This window comes from Cebidichthys violaceus, unplaced genomic scaffold, assembly GCF_023349555.1.
Source record: "Cebidichthys violaceus isolate CVI_PGR_0920_01 unplaced genomic scaffold, fCebVio1.0.p SCAF_3, whole genome shotgun sequence".
NCBI lineage: Eukaryota > Metazoa > Chordata > Actinopteri > Perciformes > Stichaeidae > Cebidichthys > Cebidichthys violaceus.
The window spans coordinates 21457106-21483107 of NW_027176483.1; the positions used below are offsets into that span (position 1 = coordinate 21457106).

General features: G+C 43.3%; 1 protein-coding gene and 2 long non-coding RNA genes across 4 annotated transcripts in view; 1 reads left to right on the forward strand and 2 right to left on the reverse strand.

Annotated features, from left to right (window-relative positions):
* Positions 1 to 3512: 3512 nt before the first annotated feature.
* On the reverse strand, positions 3513 to 4036 carry LOC137881020 (uncharacterized). The gene is made up of 2 exons (XR_011103843.1): positions 3953 to 4036; positions 3513 to 3791 (listed from the first exon to the last, which is right to left on the reverse strand). It is a non-coding gene; the product is annotated as an uncharacterized lncRNA (long non-coding RNA).
* Positions 3785 to 26002, forward strand: part of sntb2 (syntrophin, beta 2) — a 28264-nt gene continuing 6046 nt past the window's right edge. The window contains exons 1-4 of the mRNA XM_068722689.1: positions 3785 to 4608; positions 18655 to 18877; positions 19496 to 19706; positions 25640 to 25782. Of these exons, the coding sequence (XP_068578790.1) occupies positions 3867 to 4608; positions 18655 to 18877; positions 19496 to 19706; positions 25640 to 25782 (1319 nt within the window). The 5' untranslated portion in view covers positions 3785 to 3866. The remainder of the gene's footprint in view (positions 4609 to 18654; positions 18878 to 19495; positions 19707 to 25639; positions 25783 to 26002) is intronic.
* LOC137881019 (uncharacterized) lies at positions 8261 to 16665 on the reverse strand. Of its 2 annotated transcripts, none has more exons than XR_011103842.1 (4): positions 16575 to 16665; positions 11763 to 11877; positions 9275 to 9345; positions 8261 to 8338 (listed from the first exon to the last, which is right to left on the reverse strand). It is a non-coding gene; the product is annotated as an uncharacterized lncRNA (long non-coding RNA). The 2 variants fall into 2 exon arrangements; XR_011103841.1 differs by having other exon boundaries at positions 16561 to 16665.

The following is a 26002-nucleotide window of genomic DNA, read 5'->3' on the forward strand; positions in this document are numbered from 1 at the left end:
ATATATGGAATCACAGTGTTGTGTATTTCTTTTATTACGCCGCCGCGACAGATGTGTCTGGAGGCACGTTTTCACATTACTCCTCTGTCCCGTCCTTCAGAACACGTTGAGCTAATTTCTTTGACTTTGGCACAAACTAGTAGAATGATGCTCGACCTCACGAATCACATTTTTGGCCATAACTAATAAGGATTCATGTGCTGAAAGATGAAAGCGATGACATTTTGGACAGACATTGATACAAACTCAAACGTGACTGTTTATCCAACGATCTGAGGAACAACTGCAATAGATAGGGGAACTAAGCAGGGAAGTTCTCTTGATTACAACAATACATTCTGTCTGTTTTCCTCTCAGAAAGTTTCTTTCAGTGTAGGACTTGGAAGTGAAATCCCCAACATCTGTACGATGCACTTCCTGTCAGGGTCACTTTGACAACAGTCCCCACAGTGGAACCTCCAACAATACCTTACTTAAGACCTGTTCAGGCCCCCTGAATCACTGAGATTCAAGCTATCCTCACTGGCTATTCCACAGGTAGAGGCAACCATCAATGAGCACAACACTAGACCCTCTGGAATCACTGAATCAGAAGACGTGGTCTTCAGTTCAGAGGTCTGTAACCAGGCTGAAGGGATTAAGATTCACAATATAACTTATATAGATTTTTTATTTACAGCCGGGCTCATTCACCTGTCCGGTAAACAAACAAATGAGGTTTTCTATTACTCAAATCATCAAAGTTTGTTTATCGAAGGTAGGATTCCCTTTTTATTTTTGCACACTAACAAGGAAACAAGTAATGTTTCACTAAATACACTCAGTTGTCTACAAAATGTCACTCAAAGAGAAAAACGTGCCAACTAGGAAGACTCAAAATGACCACAAAGATGCATAAAACGACACAACGTGACTACAAAGAGATTCAAAACAAAAGAGACACAAAACGACTACAAAGAGACAATACGACTTAAAAAAAATAACAAAACAACTTCAAAGTTACACACCTTGACTACAAAGACGCAAAGAGACGTCTTTCTTTATATATAGACGGATCTTTCCCAATATGAGGCTTGCAGCAGCTGAGCTCTTCTCAATGAAAATGAATCCTTTAAATTAGCCGCTTGGTAAAATGCTCTCAGATGCGACTCTGCCACAACCCTGCTGGTGGTGGAGATGAAAGGCACATGAAGTGACTCCATCGGAGGGCCGACCTGTGACTGTGCAGGAGTGTGCATCTCTGCAACGCAGCTACATTCAAAATGACTCTCAGTAGAGCGCAGATCTCCGCCAGGTGTGTCTGAAACGACCACTGCTGTAAAGTCTTGATTGAATGAATACAAGTCCTATTTTTTGCCCATGTGTAGGTCCATTAGCTGTTAGCTCGTAGCCAAACACACTCAAAACAATAAAAGGGAGCAAAATGTTTTCCTCCACTGTGTCTCTGGGCCATCGAGCAGAGACACGGGACAATATAAAAAATCATGTCACAGTTATCCTGGCAAAAATCTTTATTTACAGTATTAATTGCGATAATAATCAAAATATGCTTAGAACTTTTAGAATAAAACTAAATATCTTATATTTTGTTAAGAAATAAACGTTTTGATTGCATTACAGATAAAACATCTTTTTTGTGTCAAACAATCTTAAATAAGGTCATCATAAATCATAAGGTCCCCCTCATAAATAAAGGAGGAATACATCTAAAAAATAAAAGCAACATTGTGTGAGTCTGTTCTTTTTTGACATGATAATTCCTGTATTTTTTAAAATCAGGCTCTATTTTTCACTTCATTACCATAATAGCGAGCTCGACAGCTTTTTAGTGTCACTCTGGAGAATATTTACGATTATCCCAATTATGGAAATTCCCCCACGATCAACTTATTGCTAGTGTTTTTATCGTGATCTAGCCCCATACCTAGCAGCGATGCACTCAGCTGTTCCATCACCATCTGCCCCTCTACTGGCTGGGGGCCGGTTAGGAGCAGTGAGTGAGGAGTCAGCAGTATAAAACAGGTAATAAAAGGTGTTCTGAGAACGTGTGAGTCACTGCAACAACGAGAGGTCCTTCAGCATGCAGCCATGACTGGCCACCCAAAATATTATGCAGTTTGGTGCTGCAGAATGCCAGATTGGCCGTGGACAGACACAGCAATGCACACACACACACACACACACACACACACACACACACACACACACACACACACACACGACCGATATCATGATCTCCTGGCAGAGATAATAAATGGAAGATCGCCATGCTTGATGCAGACATGAGTAAATCATGTATTCTATTGTGATCACGATCACAATGTTTCACGAGATCACGTCATTAATATTTTGTGGACTCAACAAAAGACTTTTTCCTCATCGCGTGTTGCTTTGTGATCAAAGGGAAAGTGAAAGCAGCCGTGTCGGTCTGATGCGGAAAGACGTGACACACTTGTCACGAGCTTCCTTGTGGGAATATTTTGCCATCTCAACATCACAGCCTTACGTTCCCCCTATGTGACTAATAAATGGTTGTCATTTTGACAGAATGAAAAGACACGTTTTCTCACGTGGACACAGAGTGACCGAATAGTTCCAACTTGAACGTTTTCCTTCATTATGACACTGTGTACAATAAAGTCCATCTTATCTTATGAGAGGCAGCGACGGGGCAGTTCTGTTGACTTACTATTTTGGGGGAATGGTATTCAAACAACGGTTATAGTAGGCAGCAATATCCATGACTAGAGGCAACACAGTGAGTGAACTTAAGTAGGCTTTGGCCCCAGTCGGAGGATCCATAATGCGTCGATGGACGCCCCGCCCCTTTCATCATGAATAAATAATCTACAGGTCGACGTGTCTATTGGCTGTCTCCGTCCGTCATCCGGCTCCGAGTTCACTCTTTAGCGAGACAAGCTGCGTGAAGGTAGAATGAATGAAACACACTGGAACGGGAAGTTATGAGATTATTCTTTCAAAATAAAAGCGTGAAATGTAACAAATTAAAATGGTTTCTCCATTGACTTTTTATTACGTTTTATGTGTCCATTAAAGGAAGGCTAAAACAGTGTTTTCACGCACTGGTCAATTTTGAGATTGGACTATTTGGCTTTCATAACGTGTTTTATTTGAGACTAGTAGAAGGAAACATCCTAAATATTTATTTTACTAGTTTGTCTATTTGTATATGTAGCTTTCTCCTGTATCTTTTTTTTAATGGAAATAATTAAATGGGGAAGTTTCCTGGCGATATATATTTATTAGATTAATTTCTTACTCTTATTACCTGTAGTGTCTTCAAAATGTAATTTTACAAAACATCTCTTTAAAGGCCGTTTTCTTTAAATGAGTTTTTTCTCAGACTATCCAAAATGCCCTCGAGCTGTAAGACTGCGTGACTCTAAAATGACAACAAAGACCAGACATTTGAACGCTGCTTCATCATGTTCACCCATACATCTGTACAGTTGATCGAGCTACTTCACTCCAAAAATTGACCCTAAAACAAATTTCGTGCGCATGTATTTTATTTAGAAAGACTTCCCCGGATGTGCTGTAGGTTTGTTTCCGCTAACTTCCCGGTGGAAGTCGGGCAGCTTTAGAGCTTGAACTCATCAACAAGCCGTCTCAGGCTGGCCCATCACGGCCAGTTGTTCTTTTCTCTTTCCTCTCCCTCGTTTTTTTTGGGGGGGAGTCCTTCTGTTTTTTCTCGCCCTCTGCCTGCAGTCACAGTGGGAGTGGGTGTGTCGATGCGGGCCAGTGCAGCCTAGTCGCTGCTTGTGCGCACTCTGAAAAAGAGGAAAAAGTTGATGATGACTTTAGTGTGAAAGCGGCCCGCCTCGGAGCAGGCTAACCGTCTAGGAATGGCAGTTTGGACCAGAGCGGACAAAAACGGTCAACTCGACCTTCTGCTCCGCGACCGCTGGATCCGAGTGGCCGCCGAACTCACCCGAGAAACGCTGACTTTAACGGCCGAGGCGGAGGCGACCGGACCGGGGGGAAATCACTGGGACTACAACAACTCTTCGGCGGGCCTACGAAATGGCATGTCGAACGGAAACGACCCGGGAACGAGTCCGGGGAACCCTGGCCGCGGTCCGTCCTCGGGTCCGGACCAACTCCAGAACCAGAACCAGAACCAGAACCACGGGGGTAGGGGGCGCAGTGGCAGCCCGGGGCGCGGGGGTGTCAGTCGAGGTCAATACGACGCCAACTACGGTCCGAACAGCCCCGGAAAGTACCCGAATAACGGCACAAACTCTGAATTCGGAAGCCCCGGATCCAGCTACGGCAGTCCCGGGTCCAGCTTCGGGTCGAGACAAGGCGACGCTCCCGTCAGCCAAGACGGCCCCTCTGAGGCTGTGCGGAAAGTCCGAGTTGTCAAACAGGAGTCCGGCGGGCTGGGGATCAGTATCAAAGGTGGGCGCGAGAACCGGATGCCCATCCTCATCTCCAAGATCTTCCCGGGTCTCGCCGCCGACCAGAGCCGGGCTCTCCGGGTGGGCGACGCGATCCTGTCGGTGAACGGGAACGACCTCCGGGAGGCAACGCACGACCTGGCGGTCCAGGCGCTGAAGAAGGCGGGGAAAGAAGTGACGCTAGAGGGTAAGTTGGCCCACGCGAGGGCGAGGACTTGCAAAGGCCGGAGATTAGACTCCTGTGGTCCGGCTGCACACCTCTGTACGGTACTCCCTCTTTATAGAAGTTATTGGGTTTGGTACTTTTACTTCTAGAATGAATATATACATAAACTCATATCCGCGCGAGTCTAACCTGAAGCTGAACCTCAGACTCAAACTTAAAAAAAAAAAAAAAAAAGAAAGATTTTTTATAGATTTTTTATATACATATATACTAGTTGCTTTGTCCTCAGAACTGTATGTGTAAAAGTACTTTAAATACAAGAGTAGCTGAGGGTCAGGGACGTCTGTGGGTTTTAACTTTCACCACACAAAGTAACCATTAAACCATTACTGCAACACCTCCATGATTCACCAGCATCCATTCTGCCATGAACCAAAGGGCTCCCAGCTGATCCACGACCAGAGGAGGAGGAGCAGCAGGGCGTAAATCAGATCAACAGAACAGAAAGCCTTTGATTAGTGCAAACAGGAGAGCGGCCACAGTTGTGGTCACAGTCCGGGGTTAGATGCATCAGCCTCTGTCCGTTTGAACGGCTGCGGGTTGCCGAAGATAAGAGGTCACTGTAAACGGACGCAGATGAGATGAGATGTGTCTCCGTGAGACAACACGGATTCTGTCCTGGGGAGACTCGGAGGGAGCCAGAAACACAGAATATACTACCAATTACAGTGTCCCGCAGAAGTGTGCTGAAGTACAACTGCGTGAGCATGTAAGGCATGAATAACCGGACCACGAAGTGATGTGTTGAAAAGATCCGTTTGTTATTGTGGGCTTGAATTCATTTTTTCTCAAGATAACCTAGGATACGGTTTGAGCGTATTTCTAATATATATTTCTGTTGAGCTCTAGTGTGTTTGAAGAGCTACTCGAGCTGCATTGATCACTGGTAATCAGGTGACGACGGTGGAGCCGAACAGACGAAGGATAGCGAGCGAGAGCCAGACGTCTCAGAGACGTTGGGGACGTCTGTCTGTATTGTGTGACCCTGTGACTCCTGCTGTCTCTCTGCACATGGCCTTAAATAGATCCAAGCGTCACACACCGTCATGAGTCACATGAAAGCAGCCAGCGGGTGAAGAACGTCTGGCGGCTAAAGAGCCAGATGTTTTCCTCAGGAGTTGGTGGAGACCAAAGCGGAGCTAACGGGAGGCTCGATAGTCTTTTATTTTGAAACTTCCGTTTGACATCGACCACAAACCTCCAGTGGATGCTGCTCTGTATCTGCTGCATGTGAGACTGTTGTTCAGGCTGCATATTTATTTTAGACAGACAATGAATTAATGCAGCTCATAAACGTCTTGCTGTTATCATTGGATATGAGAGGTAGATTCCTTATTTACTGTCTCCATCAAAAAGCTTTAAAGTGTGCTTCAGATGGAAGGACCGTGCTATACACAGAGACACACAGGTGCTGTAGATTCATACGTTAGGAGTACTGGCTTGGTTCTGGGACTGCACAGCGCTCCATAGACACCAGTTGGGATCCTAAACTGCGCGGGGGAGGGGGGGGGGGGGGCTTTCGGAAACTTCAGGCCAGGAACTGCTAAATGTAGCGTTTAATGGTTCGGAAAGGAGCGCCGGGTGAATACTGACGAGCAGGAATTGTAGGAACGAATCAATGTGTGGCACATCGAGTCAGTATTCAAGCCTGTTTCTGCACCTTCCTAAATACACCTCGGCCCCTCCACTGTGCTGAGAAGCTCTGTGTAACAGAAATGACCCACAGTATTGGGTTGGTACAGTTTGGTATCAGCTGGTTGATGGAGATCTCTAGATGTGCAGACAAGAACATGTCGGTAGAAGTGTATCATTCTCAAACTGCTGGAGGAATTTGGCCTTTTGAAACTGACATCGGTACGGAACACAAACACTCACAGGGAGGACGGGGGGGACGGGGGGGACGGGAGGACGGGGCCCTCCGTTTCTGAAGAATGTGTCAGCTGCCTGTCACTGTTTGTCAGTGTGAGAAGGGAGGCGAGCTCTGCTGTTTGTGGACCGGCCCCCCCCCCCCCCCCCCCTCTGAGAAGAGCCACAGCAGCAGAGGCTGGAGGTTTTCCAGACCGCTGCGCCGCGTACACGACACACAACCCCCCCCCCCCCCCCCCCCCCCCACAGATATCCTCACAATTAGCTTAGGTGCCCCACATTCCTGACCCTCGCTTGCATGTGCATATTTAGGGCAAAGGTCAACAGCGGCGGCTTGTTGGATGGTTCCACACTTTCAGGGATTTTGCATGAGGGGAGAGAAACACACAGTGAGAGGGTGATGGATGCACCGAACCGTTTCATCAAGAAGCACACTGTCAATGTGGTTCTGTCCCAAATATACTGTATGTATATATATATATATATATATATATATATATATATATATATATATATATATATATACACACACACACACACACAGAATATACGGCTAAAGATAAAGATCCAGCATGTGCTCTCGACACTGATGAACAAATGAACTTCCTGGTCTCAGGTCTGTTTCTTCTCAGTTGAAGCTCGGTTCCAGATTCACATTATCGTCTTTACTTTGATTCAATCTTATTTGTTTTTACCCAAGATGGATGTTCTTGTCAAGCACCACCAGATTATTGTCTTGTTTCAAGAGAGTTTGACTAATGTGTCAATCATTCAATCAAGTGTGATTCATATCGCACCTTTCACACAGTGCTTTACAGAAGAGATGATGTAATACACACCACATTAAGATCAGATTATGTATATTATTTTTCTTGCCATAGATGAACTTTTCTTGCATTGTAAGCATGAAGGCTTCATCTTGTGGCTGTCAGAGTTAAGGCTGAGCAATATATCAATATTATGTCGATATAGTGATATGGGACCATTACATTTTGGATATCCTAATATGGTGTTTTTCCTGGTTTTAAAGGCTGAATTACAGTATAATCATGTTATTTTCTGAACTTCCCACACTGTTCTAGCTGTTATATTATTTAACTTTACCCACTTAGTCATTATTATAATAATAATAATAATAATAATAATACATGTTATTTATATAGCGCTTTAAAAGGCACTCAAAGACACTTTACATGGTAAAAAAAAACCCAATAAAAGCATTTATAATAAGAACAAAATCATAACAGTAAGGAACAAGACAAAAGAAAGAAAGAAAGAAAGAAAACCTACATAACTGCTCGCTGGTCAAAAAAATCATCATCATCATCATCATCATCATCATCATCATCGCCCGGCCCTCGTTAGAATGAAGGTTTGTTGGCTGAAGGAGTGATTGAACATTAGTTCTTCTTTCCCGTTAACACATGACATCTCCCAGACTGACGCCGCTGGTTAATCCCCCCCCCCCCCCCCCATGCCAGCTGACTGACATAATATCCCATATGTCCGAATGATTAGTTGTAAGCTGGTGTCTTATTGGGTTAACCCGGGCGGTCGGTGGAAGGAGCCCTTTAGTGGGTAATTGGACAAACATACCAGACACAGGGGCTATTGATGCAGACGGGGACAGCCCTGACGAGGGACGCGTCTTTTCTTTTGCTGCGAGGCCAACGACCGGCCGACCACCGTGCCGCTGGCTGTCCTCGCGGGGCGAGATCTGCCCAAAGGGGGGCCCGGGCCCGTGGGTCTGCACAGCCTGAAATGGGCCTCTGTGTGAGCTCCGATGCCTGTGGTGTTCATCTGCACACTGCTCACTGCGTCCTGTCTGCATCACATGACCGTATCGATTACCGGGTTAAGCTAACGTTGAATGTAAATTATTCATCACAAATGTAAATCAGCATGAACCCTCCCACTCAATGTAGTCTCTTCCAGTATTATTTAAGGCACATTTAAATACTTTAGTGTTAAATATAAAGTCTATTTTCTGCAGTACATTATATATGCGACCTCCTTGGTGTTAACGTTGACGTTGCTCGTCATCGTTTGTCATTCTTTTATTCAATGGGTTCATTATTTTATTGGTACATATTATTGGTGCAGTTAGATATGTCCAGTAAGCTCACGCTCTCATAATCACAGCTAAACAGACTGTCTCCCATAGACTTACATTGGGAAAGAGACGTCTTTAACTTAGCTGATTTTCTTTTTCTTTTTATTGAATCGACTTCCCGGTACAAAAACTTAAATATCCTTTACTTTATTATAAATCACAAGGCCCCAGAAGTTGTAAAAGGCACTAATCTGTCCGTGTGAATGAACCAGAGACTGAGAGCTGGGGGGCGGGGCTAAAGTGCCCTTCCTCTATGGGTCAGTTGATGCTGAAGATCGCCGGGAGATCTGGGTAATTTTATACTTAGCTGTCGGGGATGTTTTTAGTCACAACTTTCATAGAGATGAAATAAGCTGAATCCAGTTCTCTTAATACAGCCGTGCTTAGATGGTCTTGCAGATCTAGTATACAGAATCTACATACTATGCAGCGTGGATGCACTACATACTCAATTTGACATCATGCTTAGTATACAAATCACTACAGGCTAAATTTAACGTCCAGCTGTGCAGGTTCAGCATGAATCAATAATACCGCGTGTTGTTTTCAGGTCTAAGAGTTGTGAGAAGGCAAACCGTGGAAAAATGTTTGGAGTCAAATGGACCATTTCTTCAGTACATTTTAGTTTCAATGAAAACGGAGACTTACCCTGAGAAACCAGATCATTGCTTCCGTTGACTTTTATGAGACGTCATTTTTCATCGCTTTGACTCTAGCAGCTGAAAAAGGCGAAAGAAAAGGGAATATTGTAAAGGGAGTATTGTAAAGGGAGTATTGTAAAGGGAGTATTGTAAAGGGAGTATTATAAAGGGAGTATGATAAAGGGAGTATGATAAAGGGAGTATGGTAAAGGGAGTATTCTAAAGGGAATATTGTAAAGGGAGTATTGTAAAGGGAGTATTGTAAAGGGAGTATTGTAAAGGGAGTATTGTAAAGGGAGTATGATAAAGGGAGTATTGTAAAGGGAATATTGTAAAGGGAATATTGTAAAGGGAACATTGTAAAGGGAGTATTGTAAAGGGAACATTGTAAAGGGGAGTATTGTAAAGGGAATATTGTAAAGGGGAGTATTGTAAAGGGAGTATTGTAAAGGGAACATTGTAAAGGGAATATTGTAAAGGGAGTATTGTAAAGGGAATATTGTAAAGGGGAGTATTGTAAAGGGAATATTGTAAAGGGAATATTGTAAAGGGAGTATTGTAAAGGGAGTATTGTAAAGGGAACATTGTAAAGGGAGTATTGTAAAGGGAGTATTGTAAAGGGAGTATTGTAAAGGGGAGTATTGTAAAGGGGAGTATTGTAAAGGGGAGTATTGTAAAGGGAACATTGTAAAGGGAGTATTGTAAAGGGAGTATTGTAAAGGGAGTATTGTAAAGGGAACATTGTAAAGGGAGTATTGTAAAGGGGAGTATTGTAAAGGGGAGTATTGTAAAGGGAACATTGTAAAGGGAACATTGTAAAGGGAGTATTGTAAAGGGAGTATTGTAAAGGGAGTATTGTAAAGGGAACATTGTAAAGGGAGTATTGTAAAGGGAGTATTGTAAAGGGGAGTATTGTAAAGGGAGTATTGTAAAGGGGAGTATTGTAAAGGGAGTATTGTAAAGGGAGTATTGTAAAGGGAGTATTGTAAAGGGAATATTGTAAAGGGAATATTGTAAAGGGAACATTGTAAAGGGAGTATTGTAAAGGGAACATTGTAAAGGGGAGTATTGTAAAGGGAATATTGTAAAGGGGAGTATTGTAAAGGGAGTATTGTAAAGGGAACATTGTAAAGGGAACATTGTAAAGGGAATATTGTAAAGGGAGTATTGTAAAGGGAATATTGTAAAGGGGAGTATTGTAAAGGGAATATTGTAAAGGGAATATTGTAAAGGGAGTATTGTAAAGGGAGTATTGTAAAGGGAACATTGTAAAGGGAGTATTGTAAAGGGAGTATTGTAAAGGGAGTATTGTAAAGGGGAGTATTGTAAAGGGGAGTATTGTAAAGGGAACATTGTAAAGGGAGTATTGTAAAGGGAGTATTGTAAAGGGAGTATTGTAAAGGGAGTATTGTAAAGGGAACATTGTAAAGGGAGTATTGTAAAGGGGAGTATTGTAAAGGGGAGTATTGTAAAGGGAACATTGTAAAGGGAACATTGTAAAGGGAGTATTGTAAAGGGAGTATTGTAAAGGGAGTATTGTAAAGGGAACATTGTAAAGGGAGTATTGTAAAGGGAGTATTGTAAAGGGGAGTATTGTAAAGGGAGTATTGCAAAGGGAGTATTGTAAAGGGGAGTATTGTAAAGGGAGTATTGTAAAGGGAGTATTATAAAGGGACTGTACATTTGTTGGCAGATTGACCTTGGCCCAAACACTCACTCACCCGTTTGGAGCGTGAACGCACCGTAATGTGACTGACTGGAGCCTCCGTACCTGGGCTGTTATAGCTCCATTACAGGCAGGACTGTGCTAGCGGAGACGCTACGCTGTCTGCAGAAGAGCTGGTCACTGCGGAAACTCTGAGCAGCACGATGGGAACGAGTTACAATACAACACGATTCTGACTAAGTCAGTGGTCCGAAATGCTGCTATCTCGGTTATTTAGCCAAGTATGACCGTGCTGCTAACGGCTAACGCTTACCAACTATCGTTAGCTCTCCTTTTGCCGTTGTCCACAACGTAGCGTTATGGAGGAATGGGCTACTAGAAAGCATGAATGGCGATCTCTGGATAGCGTATTCTGACTGAAGCCCTGCTCCACCGGAGCAGAAAGCATCCAGCTGCTCCTCCCTGTGGGGACATTTGTAATCTTTAACAGCCACTACAGTAGACAATGATGATTGTGAGTATTTTTGTTGTCCATAATCTCCTTTTATCCTTTTGTAGGAAGTTGGCACACATATTCAAATACACATGCACTGAATGCGCTGGCCTTTAAAAAGTGACTTATGTAATTTGATGGTGTTGCAGATAAACACACTCTTGTGTTTACACTTCAACAGCATGATTCCCCCAAAGGCCTCTGATCCAGGTGAGAGGACAACAACGAGGAGGGGGCAGGTGTGACTCTGTGTTTGAGGGATCAAGGGAATACTTCCTCCTGCTGTGGTCTGTGTGTGTGTGTGTGTGTGTGTGTGTGTGTGTGTGTGAGAGATACCTTGTCTAGAATAGAGCGCTGCAGGATGATGTATTTTTGTAGGCCAACCAGGAAATCGGCGTCACATTCGTTCCCTTTTCTGCGTCTCGTTTCAGTGAGACGCAGAAAATAAGCTCTGTGGCAAATAAACGTTTATGAAACTTACACACTTTGTTCTGCGAGATGATCTTCACAATTGAACACCACTTTTCTGATTTTTGTCAGGCTATAAAAGGAACTACACCGCGGTCACATGACTCCACGTCACCACTGAGCTAAAGGAGGACGAGAGTTCTAGTGAGGACGTTTAGTCCTCTCATTTACACACAAGGATGTATACTGATGTGTTCTGTATAGTAGAACAAAATGTTGAAATCTCTTCAGTTTGTGTTAACCACAGAGTATTATTTTTTTTTAAATCCCTTATTAGTCCCGCTGTGCAGAAGTTTGTTCGACCCATCCCATCCCTAGTAGGTTCAGTGTCTTGCTCAGGGACACTTTGGCACAGCACATGTAGTAACCGAGAATCGAACCGCCAACCTTGCGGTTACCGGACAACCCTCTCTACCCCCATGTGCCACTCACTGTGTGTGCGTTAGCACGTCTATGCTACGCTAGAATGTCTACACGTACTGCTTTAGCTTGTTCATGATTGAAGGAGTGGATGAAGACCCTCCTGTCTGCTTCTCTCTGAAATCCCTTTTGTTTTCCAAACGAGAGGTATTTATTCAGGGAGTGCAGTTAGTGACAGTATGGGCTCCATGGCAGCTGCTACTCCCTCTGACAGCTTGAGGGAGTAGCAGCGGTGGGCGGGGCTTAGCCAAGGCTCAGTTTGACCATACTCCAAGCCCTTCTGACTGTTGACACTGACCACTATTGCATTGTGATATTGATTTTGTCTTTGGTAGTATCAAAAAGTTAGATAAATAAAAGTCCTTTTAACTCTCTGGCTAACTTTAAAGTCCAACTATTTCATTGTTTAAACCAGAGAACTGAACAGTAAAAGCCTTACACATGTTCACTATGCTATTGTGAATGTGGATACCAGAGGAGGGACCCCATGAGGACATCTATTCCACCACACACACACACACACACACACACACATTCTGACACATTGTTCTCATTAGGTTTCTGGCACAAAGGGACTTTATAGAGGGGGGGTGAGGGAGGGATTGAGAAAGAATGAGGGAGCAGACAAGATTAAGAAGAACTTTATGAGAGGTAAGGGAAAGGATGGAGGACAGGAGGGAGAGGGGGACAGCTAAAGAGACGGAGGCCTGTGAATAGAGAGAAGGTGGGACGGAAGAGAAGAAAGGAGGGAGGAGATTGAGAGAAGCGAGTGAGGACAGAGCAGCAGGCCAAACCACAGGGGGATTTCTTTTGGGGGGAAAATACAGAGGCCGGGGTCTGACTGCCTGACTCGCTGCTCTGCAAGCTATTATTTTGTTATTTCGGCCATACCATGAGATGATTGTGTGTGTGTGTGTGTGTGTGTGTGTGTGTGTGTGTGTGTGTGTGGTGAGAAAGAAGAGGGGAAGGCGGGTAGTTTCACGGATAGCTTTTCGCCACAACCAAATATGTGTTGAGTCAGACTCTTCTGCCTCTTGCACTCCTCCTCGTCTTCACTTTTTCTTCTTCTGTCCATCCTCTTGCCAGTTATTGGGTCTTCATTATGCAGTCAAGCAGAACACTTTTGAGAGTTAAACTTTCCAAACTGCAATGAAAAATGTTTCTAATTGCAAGCGAAAGAAATTTGTCATTAAAATGTATTAAAGCGAATCCAAAGTTTCGCTCGTGGGCGGGACCTACGCTGAAAGATGCAAGACACATTGGCCGGTCTAAATTGGAGTGACAGCTTGGCTCTCCACTGCCACAGCTTTGTTGAATGCTCGATTCTGATTGGTCGATTATGACAGTCTACCGTTAATATGGACACAGGTCTGATCGTGGACTCTGGAGGATCACGTCAGCTTCATTAAAACAAATTCATTCATAAAATAATTTTAAAATCAATATTTTGCGTCAAATTATTGATTTATTTAGCAATTATTTTTTGCCAACTTTTAGATTTGCAAACAAAAAATGTTTTTTTTGCAAGTAGAATAAAATAGTGATTAAAATGTATTCATGCTAATCCAAATATATTATATATATATATATATATATATATATATATATATATATATATATATATAATATTTTAATTTGTTTTACATGTAACTTCTGTCAACTTTTGGATTTGCAACCAAAACTTTTGGATTCGCATTAATGACATTTTTAGCACACGCGTGTATATACTCTACTTGTAATAAAATGGTATTTTGATTGCCGTGTTGATCATTTTACTATACAAACTTTAATTTCAGTGGAACGTTTTGCACTCGAACCTTTTCTGTTTGGTTGTGTATTAAAGACACAGAAGGGAGGCAGTTGAGCTGGACTCATGGGATGTTGGTTGGCATGTCTGGGGAATCTGCTTTTCACACATTTTTGTAGATGCATACACAGAAGCAAAAGTGTGTGAGCACACACACACACACACACACACACACACACACACACACACACACACACACACACACACACACACTGAGCTGGTAGTCCTGTGTGTACAGACCTAATTAGAAGCAGAAGTGGAGCTGACAGAACTAATGAGTTCACTTTACAGCACCAAAGTAGAAAGAGATAGACTAACAGACATGTGATGCAAGCAGAAAGCACTAAATCTGATGATGGAAAAAAACATTTGATCTGAGAGAGACAGATTTATTATTTAGCAGAAACAAAATGGGAAACTGTGTAACACTGAAAAGCCCCAAATGCCACCTCTAATGAGCTGCTGGTATTTCATATATTCCCATCATTGTTTTCTAGGGCTGAAGAATCACTTCAGTGTAGCCGGTGGAAACGGCACAATGGATAAACCAGTGGCGTGTGGAGCATCTCGGCTGTTCAGAGAGCCTCGTCCCATGACCGAGGCTCTGATTTCTGTGGCTGCATCAAAGACTGTGACCGCTCACAGCCCTTTTATTCAGCCAAACAAAAACTCCAGTATTCATACTGTAGGAGCAGATATACAGCGGTCCACAGCGCCAGCACGTTACGCAACGGAGCATTCACGAGCGCCACGGCAGCAGAGCGCTCTCGCAACCGAGATTCACCAAGCGTTGCTCGTTGAGTTATCTGAAAGATGTGTCAATACATGTATTATACATATTGTATTAAATTCATAGAGCCAGAGAAGTGGGGGATATTATGGAGCACCTTATTTATGGCGTCACATTTAGAGATGTTCTGATGATGCCAATCCCGATACTTGAACTTGCTAATCGGCCCATAATGAGTACCGTTCACATCCCGGTGTGTTAAGAGACAAAAACGTTTAACCGGGTCATAATTCCCTCTCTCATATCTATTTTATATTGCTGAAAAATGACTGCATTTATTCAGGTTTCCCACCAAAAACAAAATTGTACAAGATTACATTTGAACACGTGATAACGTTATAATCTACTTTGCCAAATGGAGCTTGAACGCATCGTAGTGTAACTCAATGGATTCCCCGTCAACGTTAGCTGTTAGCTTCGTTAATTAGCCAAGCAGGACTGTGCTGCCCACCAACTGCTAACAGCTAACGCTAACTAGCGCTCCTTCTGCTGATTTTTGTGCCTAGTTTTTGTTCACAATGTAGCATTATCAAGGAAAAAAGACATTGCATGGGAGTGTTTAACCATGTATGTGTAGCAAGCGGTCAAGTAGCAAGTGATGCCTGTTGTTGTTGTTGTTGTTGTTGTTGTTGTTGTTTCTGTTTAGCTTAAATGGGCTGATGAGTTACATATAGTGATATTGGATCTGAAAAACCAACCATCTCTTCATATGGAGTTTGTCAGAGCTCACTCATAACAATGATGATAACCTGCGTTCACGTTCCCCTTTCCAGAGAACAGCCATCATTGTGAAACTCCCTGCCAGTGCCGGGAAATGAATTGTTGCCATATCCTCTTTCCCCGTGACGCTAATCAAAAGGCTTGTTCTGTAAAACATTAACACATGTGCACGTACAGCTTTCAGTTCTACCCTATTGTTCTGAAATCAGTCTGACATTAGATAGGTAGCTACAGAGAGTGATGCACCATGTATGGGTTTTGTCTAACTCTGACTTTCCCGACATCATGTGTGGGACAGCTTTTGATATAAACACAAATAGTGTGTTGGCTTTTGCCTCTTCCTCAGATTGAGCTGCTTTACCAGTCACAGAACGAACACTTTTAAAGGTTTGTTTTCAGCTCATTTGCTTTCACATTTATACAGCGACTTTTACACCCACAAGCCTGCATTTGACTTCATATGTCGAGAGATCATTCTACTGCACTGGGGTCCCCCAAGGCTCCGCTCTGGGTCCCTTACTTTTTGTCTCGGCTTCTTGCTGTATCGTCACTTCTGTCGATTGCCTGGTGCATGTCGGTCATCGCGCTCATAATCACGGAATCACATATGCCGTATCTGAATTTGCATAAGCACGACTCAATCTCGCAAATGACCGCTGAACTGCGAACAGATGACTGGAACGCTGATGCTCAGTGAGCTGCTCGTCTGATCTGTGAAGACGTAAACATGCACGACCACAGAGAGCCCCGGGTCTGCTTCGCGGACGGAAAATATCTTGGCCGAACATCTCTGCGGCAAATCCGATTATTAAGCTGAAAGCGGAGCTTTGCAGCAGAGACATCCTCTTCCGTACGACCTTTAGACATAAACATGGGCATTCGGGAATGCTCTCACACTCACTCACTCACTCACTCACTCACTCACTTACCCCGAACCACTTACGTCTGCAGAAATGATCCCAGACCTTGTCGGTGTGGTTGTGAGAGCCGCTGAAATGAGCCTTCGGTTTCTTGGCCGGTTGCCTCGGCGTTACTGCCGGCCCCGCCTTGTAACTCTTGAGTCATACACGGCACGGTAATGTACACACACACACACACACAAAGCATGCAGGGACTCATGCTTCGTGCAGCTCTCTCTGGCCTCTACGGCTCAGTCATGAACTGTGTGCTGAGCTCATTTCAGAGACTTTATCTTTCTGCAGCTCTCGTGTGTACACACACACACACACACACACACACACACACACACACACACACACACACAAGCCAAACCTAATATCCCGGTCGACGTTCAAGAGTGACCTCGCCTCTTAAGAGTGGGGTTTCATACAACGACCCGACGCTCCAGTGCACACACATACCCGTGCAATCTCTTTCGTTTCTCGTGTTCACGCTCAGACAAGTAGACTGTGACGCCATGCACCGGAGGAAACGCAGAGGAGGTGAACTGGGCACGTGCAAGGGAGGATAAAAGATCGCAACGAGGGCCGCAGAACCATATTTGAAAAGGGAATCCATCAGTTAGGAGCCGACCAACGGTGTACAGCCGATTCCACTCGTATTTGTTGGAGATCATTTCACAAAGGGGACAGCTGTGTCCTTTTTAAGACCTATTGAAAGATAGCAGGAAGTGTTTACATTACAAGTTCTTGGCCGTAACGTGACCAGTGTCCTTCACGTTTGAATAACTCGCCGGATGAATAATCAGGTATGATTTAAACTCGAGCTTGGACAAAACGCGGGGAGCAATCTGTTTTCCGTCCCCCGTGAATTTACAAGCCGAGCGTTGACAGAATGGAGCCGCAGCTTTCTGCGACTGTTTGACTGTTTGAGAAGTCTCACCCTGACCGGGGCCTCAAAGTGTATTTAAGAGCAGATTAAGTGCGGACTTCTTCCAGAAAACATCCCAGAGTGTTTCCTTATGGCCTGGCTTTACGACCGGCCATCTATCCTGAGTGACTGGGTGTTATTGGGCGGAATCCCAACGACGGTCAAAACTATCAACACACCGTTTCCCTCCGAGATCTGTGGATGTGTAACAGCTGTTCTAACAAACTCCGGCAACCTCGACGTGTTTATTCTATTACGATAAGACGTATCTGTCGATCGCACATATTTGTAAAAGGTTTATGCTTGATTTGAAGGCAATGCTGTTCGGCTCTTGTTGTTGCTCTGCGTGAAGACGGAGGGTGGAATAGATTATAAAGCATTTGATGCTACATTGATGAGTTATTGGATGCTTATTAGAAACTTTTCATGTTTTTGCAGCTTTACAAAATTAGGCTGGTTCCATTTAGGCTTGGGACGTTATAGACAATTTGATATCACGATCATTCTGGCCAAAATAATTAGGACTATTATGAATAATAACCAATGAACAGAAGTGACCATATTTGGAATGCGGAGGAGTGACGTAGAGACGCCGTATACTGCTCTGGCAGCGGCATCGACCTGTCAATCACAGTAAGCCCCGCCCTGAAGCATGCCCTGCTTTATGGTCTATTTGAATCTAAATGTACCATAATTTACTGCCCATAACATAAATGGGCTCACTGTGATTGACAGGTCTCTGCTACTACCAGAGACGCAAACTCCTACACATTCCAAATATGGAATCTTACATTCATTGGCTGCAAAAAACAACAACGTGGCGACGGCCGTAATCCAAGATGGCGACGGCGAAATCGCCGAACTCAAGGCTTCTAAATGGTGGTCCACAAACCAATAAGTGATGTAATGATTACTACTTCCACTTCTTCGATACAGTCTATGGTTGTTCCTGTGTAATGTAAATGAGCCGATAAATAGAGACATTTCTGATACTGGTGTCGTTGTCAAACATCAAATGTAGCATACATTACCAACGTGAAGCTTATTTCACTACTTATTAAAAACAAATATTCGGGTATTAAATACCCCTGAGATCCTACTTTGTATCCATATCAGCCAACTACTGTATTGGTTGAGTGTCGGATGTTCATCGGTTGATAAACGATACATCCTCTTCTGCTTGTCCTCCACAGTGAAATACATCCGCGAGGTTTCTCCGCTCTTCAAGAAGCCGTCCCTGGTGGCCGACCTGCCGTGGGACGGCGTCCGCCCACAGTCGCCCAGCTACAGCGGCAGCGAGGACTCCGGGTCGCCCAAACACTGCGGCTCCTCCTCCTCCTCCAAAGACAGAAAAGTCATTAGCCTGAAGATGTGCTTCATCAGCAGGAACCTCACCATGCCCGATCTGGAGAACAGGTACGATGTGAAAGACGTTTTTGAGAAGCAGCTGAGGTGTTTAGGTGGAATAGTTTTTCTTCCGCCTGTATTTTAACTTCCGTACGAGGTAATGATGGTGACGAATCATGGACCAAAACATCATGGAATAAAGAGTAAATGTATTTTCACTATTTTAAAATGAAAATACATTACAAGTAAGTAGTGCTTTTGTAAACAGCACGTTAACACAAACTAATATCCGTCACACAGTTAAGATGGAAAAATATGAATGTAGAATGCAAAATGGTGGCATCTCCGGGTAACTATTTGGCATCCCTATCCTGTTTTTGGGCCCTAAAATAATCATTAAACCTGTCAAGTTTCAATATTCCATCATTTCCTTTCACTGGTCTAGGATATGGACAAAGCTCAAAGGAGCATACATAGAACAATTATATATTCAATAGCTTGTTTCAAGTACATTTTTGTTTCAAAAAGATATTTCACTCTTAAGAATCTTTCAGAAAGCTGAGCGATTCTGACCGTAGCAGTCCTCTTTTTGGATTGTGGTTGGTTCTTCCCCGTGAGAACTTGACATATAGTTTTGTCTCGTCCCTGCGTGGGGCTGCTGATACAGTTCATACGTGTCCTATTCAGACTTTTGGAGCTCCATTCCCCGGACGGCCAGCACACGGTGGTGCTGCGCTGCAAAGACGGCCCCACCGCCAACTCCTGGTTCACCGCCGTCCACACCAACATCGCCGCTCTGCTGCCGCACACCCTGGCTCACATCAACGCCTACCTGGGGGCCTCGTCTTCGGCCGCCACGCACCCCCACCTCAAACACATCGGCTGGCTGGCCGAACAGGTATCGGGAGAAAAAAATGCATTGCTAGTCAACGTCTTGGGTCCGTGTTTACTTCCTGTCAGCTGACGTCATTCACATACAGGAAGTAAACTGGGACACATTACATATACAGGTCTATACAGTGGATAAGCAGTTGCAAAGGTTTTAATAATTAATAATTTAATAACACAAATGGAATAACACTCAAAACATATAAATAATAATACAGCGAATAACTACATAACTAGACTAAAACTATTTGTTTAAAGATTCCACTACACCTATAGAAATGTTATCTCTCAACATGGAGTTCATGCGCATGCTTAGCCTAGCTTAGCTTAGCACAAATGATGGAAGCAGGGGAAAACTGCTAAGCTAGCTCTGTTAAAAGGGAAGAACCATGCCTTCCAACAGCTGCAGTACTGCCTATTGTATTGTACTCATCTTCATCAACATCTAAAGTTGTTATATGGAAAGCTATTCATTGATAAAGCTCCAACAACTTGTTTCATTTTGGATCCGGTTGAAGGTTCCAAGCATGTGCTAAACTCTGAGGCTAACAAATCTCTAATCAGAAATGTTTTCTTTAGTGAAACTATCTAGTGTTCTGATGGTGCTCCAACCGTTTGACATGTGAACATGAGCCATGCACCCAGTTTGGTCAAGAAACACTGTAGATGTTCCTACAACCAAAACCAACACATTTCTATTTCTATATTTTTTGGGATACGGCATCTTTAGGTTTGAGGTGTAAGTACTATTTCAGACATGTTTCAAAATAAAATACATAAGAAATGTTGAATTATGGTACATTTAAATTAAAAACGTGTTATTTATACATATCAAGGTAGACTTTTGTCCAAGATAATTACACTCTAAGTATTTTTTTTATCAGCACATGCTTTGATGCTAGTGCGGGAGTACAGTGCATTTTCAGGTTAGATGAATATAAAGTTGAAACACAGGTTGCTTTCAACAGGAAATGGTGTCGGTGGTTTTTCAGTTTAGTTTGCCACAGTCCCTAATTCATGTCTTCTAAATCACTGCGCATACACTGATCTCACACATATACGCTGGCGTTTCTTCTCTGCAGCGACACACAGGAAGAGTGTGTTTTCTTGAATTGGCTGTAGTCCTGAATTTAAACCTGTCTCTTGAAAGGTGAACCAGGGCCACTCTCCATTCCCTCTGAATGATATCTTTTCACTTTGATGAAGTGTCTATTCAAGGCCATGTTGAATGCATGGGTGTCTGGCTGTGTTTATCTTGACCGGGCTCAGACAGGAAACACATATGCAAGTTTCCGTTGCATTGCACCGTTTCCTGTAGAGCCCACCTACTCACCATGGCTGCACCCACAAACACACTGTCTGGTTTTGATGTCACTGTAACTCCACCAGCACTCGAGTGACTCGGCCGTGACTCAGACAAACACACACCGCCCTATTTTTATCACAATGCTGTCAAAATTCAGGTCAGGCTGTCAGAATGAGCTACTTAACTCCTCTGTTGCTGTGCCCCGTAAAAACTACATCACTGTTAGGGTTCACAAAATTCTCTCAATACAGCAAAAAAAACAGAAATGGCATTATAAAGTACGTTCTTTTTTTACTCTGAACAATGATGGATTCATTTGTGTTCATTTGTCTTTAACCCGTGGGCTGCTGTTGTGCTTCAGTGAAAGGTCACGACCTCTCTGATCTCTGGAGGAGGCCAGAGATCCGCTGCTCTGCCGTTTCTTTCTGAGACGCTAGATTAATCGTCCTATTTGTGTCGTTACAGTCAGCTAGCTTTGTGTCGTCCGTGACGTCCGGCCGTCTGTTGTCAGAGCATGTTCGTACAGCCTGGTTTTCCACTCCAAAGTAGCGTCTCATATATCCGGCTATAAATACGTATACCTTGAGCCCTGTTTGAATCGGTAGGTAGTAGCTACCTAAACGCTGCGGGGAGAGTTTGTAGTGTGTGTGCTGCTGTTGGTTTTCCTGTTAAGCTAGTTTAGCGTAGCGTGTAGAATGTTGTTCTTCCGTGGTGGGCGTGTCAGACGGGTTGCCATGTAGGTGGCTCCACCAAGAGAACATTATATTTCCCACAATTTAAGCTTTAGCATAATTGCATTAGTATTATTCAAACGTATTGTTCGGTTCGTAATGCGTACCGAAACGTGAGCCTCGTACCGAACAGTTTAATACAAATACGTAATTGTTACACCCCTAATCACTATACCTCTACACTGTCAAACTACTTCACTATACCTGTAGCCCGTCAAAATACATCCCTATTCCTGTACCCATAGTAGACCATACCCCGTCAAACTACATCCCTATACTTGTACCTACTGCTGGCCGGTGTACCGGTTGAACCGGTACCGGTTGAACCGGTATACAGTGCCTTGCAAAAGTATTGACCCCCCTTTGCGTTTTTCCTATTTTGTTGCCTTACAACTTGGAATTAAAATTGATTTTTATTTGGATTTCATGTAATGGACATACACAAAATAGTCCAAATTGGTGAAGTGAAATGAAAAAAATAACTTGTTTCAAAAACTTCTAAAAAATAAATAACGGAAAAGTGGTGCGTGCATATGTATTCACCCCCTTTGCTATTAAGCCTCTAAATAAGATCTGGTGCAACCAATTACCTTCAGAAGTCACGTATTTGGTTAAATAAAGTCCACCTGTGTGCAATCTAAGTGTCACATGATCTCAGTATATATATATATATATATATATATATATACATATATATATATATATATATATGTATATATATATGTATATATATATATATATATATATATGTATATATATATGTATATATATATATATGTATATATATATATATATATGTATATATATATGTATATATATATATATGTATATATATATATATGTATATATATATATATATGTATATATATGTGTGTGTGTGTGTGTGTGTGTGTGTGTGTGTATGTATGTATGTATGTATGTATGTATGTATGTATGTATGTATGTATGTATGTATGTATATATATATATATATATATATATATATATATATATATATATATATATATACACCTGTTCTGAAAGGCCCCAGAGTCTACAACACCACTAAGCAAGGGGCACCACCAAGCAAGCGGCACCATGAAGACCAAGGAGCTCTCCAAACAGGTCAGGGACAAAGTTGTGGAGAAGTACAGATCAGGGTTGGGTTATAAAAAAATATCCAAAACTTTGAACATCCCACGGAGCACCATTAAAGCCATTATTAAAAAATGGAAAGAATATGGCACCACAACAAACCTGGCAAGAGAGGGCCGCCCACCAAAACTCACGGACCAGGCAAGGAGGGCATTAATCAGAGAGGCAACAAAGAGACCAAAGATAACCCTGAAGGAGCTGCAAAGCTCCACAGCGGAGATTGGAGTTTCTGTCCATAGGACCACTTTAAGCCGTACACTCCACAGAGCTGGGCTTTACGGAAGAGTGGCCAGAAAAAAGCCATTGCTTAAAGAAAAAAATAAGCAAACACGTTTGGTGTTCGCCAAAAGGCATGTGGGAGACTCCCCAAACATATGGAAGAAGGTACTCTGGTCAGATGAGACTAAAATTGAGCTTTTTGGCCATCAAGGAAAACGCTATGTCTGGCGCAAACCCAACACCTCTCATCACCCCGAGAACACCATCCCCACAGTGAAGCATGGTGGTGGCAGCATCATGCTGTGGGGATGTTTTTCATCGGCAGGGACTGGGAAACTGGTCAGAATTGAAGGATGGATGGCGCTAAATACAGGGAAATTCTTGAGGGAAACCTGTTTCAGTCTTCCAGAGATTTGAGACTGGGACGGAGGTTCACCTTCCAGCAGGACAATGACCCTAAGCATACTGCTAAAGCAACACTCGAGTGGTTTAAGGGGAAACATTTAAATGTCCTGGAATGGCCTAGTCAAAGCCCAGACCTCAATCCAATTGAGAATCTGTGGTATGACTTAAAGATTGCTGTACACCAGCAGAACCCATCCAACTTGAAGGAGCTGGAGCAGTTTTGCCTTGAAGAATGGGCAAAAATCCCAGTGGCTAGATGTGCCAAGCTTATAGATGCATACCCCAAGAGACGTGCAGCTGTAATTGCTGCAAAAGGTGGCTCTACAAAGTATTGACTTTGGGGGGGGTGAATCGTTATGCACGCTCAAGTTTTCTGTTTTTTTGTCTTATTTCTTTTTTGTTTCGCAATAAAACATATTTTGCATCTTCAAAGTGGTAGGCATGTTGTGTAAATTAAATGATACAAACCCCGAAAAAATCAATTTTAATTCCAGGTTGTAAGGCAACAAAAAAAGAAAAACGCCATGGGGGGGTCAATACTTTTGCAAGGTACTGTACCGCCCAGCACTAGGTACCAGTAGGTACCGGTTTTAATTTCCTGTATGATATGAATTTTTCATATACTATGCACCGTCATACTGGTGCATAGCCAAAACAACTGCTGTCGTTCTTCAACAGTCAGCAAAATATATTGTTTGCCGCCACGAGCGCTATGGTCAGAGCGCATCCCTGTACCCCATCGAACTACATCCCTATACCTGTACCCCATCAAATTACAGCCCTATACCTGTACCCCATCAAATTACAGCCCTATACCTGTACCCCATCAAATTACATCCCTATACCTGTACCCCATCAAATTACAGCCCTATACCTGTACCCCATCAAATTACATCCCTATACCTGTACCCCATCGAACTACATCCCTATACCTGTACCCCATCAAATTACAGCCCTATACCTGTACCCCATCAAATTACAGCCCTATACCTGTACCCCATCAAATTACATCCCTATACCTGTACCCCATCAAATTACAGCCCTATACCTGTACCCCATCGAACTACATCCCTATACCTGTACCCCATCAAATTACAGCCCTATACCTGTACCCCATCGAACTACATCCCTATACCTGTACCCCATCGAACTACATCCCTATACCTGTACCCCATCGAACTACATCCCTATACCTGTACCCCATCGAACTACATCCCTATACCCTATCAAACTACATCTCTATACCTGTACCCCATCGAACTACATCCCTATACCTGTACCCCATCGAACTACATCCCTATACCCTATCAAACTACATCTCTATACCTGTACCCCATTGAACTACATCCCTATACCTGTACCCCATTGAACTACATCCCTATACCTGTACCCCATCGAACTACATCCCTATACCCCATCGAGCTACATCCCTATACCTGTACCCCATCGAACTACTTCCCTATACCTGTACCCCATCGAACTACATCCCTATACCTGTACCCCATCGAACTACAGCCCTATACCTGTACCCCATCGAACTACAGCCCTATACCTGTACCCCATCGAACTACAGCCCTATACCTGTACCCCATCGAACTACATCCCTATACCTGTACCCCATCGAACTACATCCCTATACCCCATCGAACTACATCCCTATACCTGTACCCCATCGAACTACATCCCTATACCTGTACCCCATCGAACTACATCCCTATACCTGTACCCCATCGAACTACAGCCCTATACCTGTACCCCATCGAACTACAGCCCTATACCTGTACCCCATCGAACTACATCCCTATACCTGCACCCTTTCAAACTACATTAAACATCAGTAGACATGTACTCTGTCTGTTCAGTAATGTTCTAATATTTTACAAATCCATAGCTATGGAAATGGAGAACACATCTGCTTACTTTTCTAACACAGCCAGACTTACCTGTAATAATTCGTAGGGTTGGAGACTATTTCATGCAAGTTGACTAGTGGTTGGGGAACTGGATATACTGTATATCTGCCTTTTGCAGTAAACCTAATGCTAGAATTACTGGACGATACATGTAGTACAAAGTGTAATTTGGAGATTTATTTTGTACTATCAGTAATTACGAGTATTGACATCTCCACCTGACCCTCTTCTTCAGGTCCAGCTGGAAGGTGGACGGCAGCAGTACAAGCCAGTGGTCATGGCGCTGACGGAGAAGGACATCCTGCTATTCGAATCGGTGCCATGGAGCAGAGAGTCCTGGTCCATGCCTCTGCTCACGCACCCCCTGCTAGCCACAAGGTGAGGACAACAGACAGCGGGGTCATCCGGCTGTAGCCAGGATGCACATATCTTACCCGACCGGTCCTCTGTCCGTGCATCAGGAAACATTTCAGACCAGAGATCAAACATTACTCGTTTACAGATTTGAACAGTTCAGTCATCATAATTCTAATATGGGTTTATCATTTCTTCATGGTACAGATAATAATATTTATGTTAAAATGCTTTTGGATTGGCC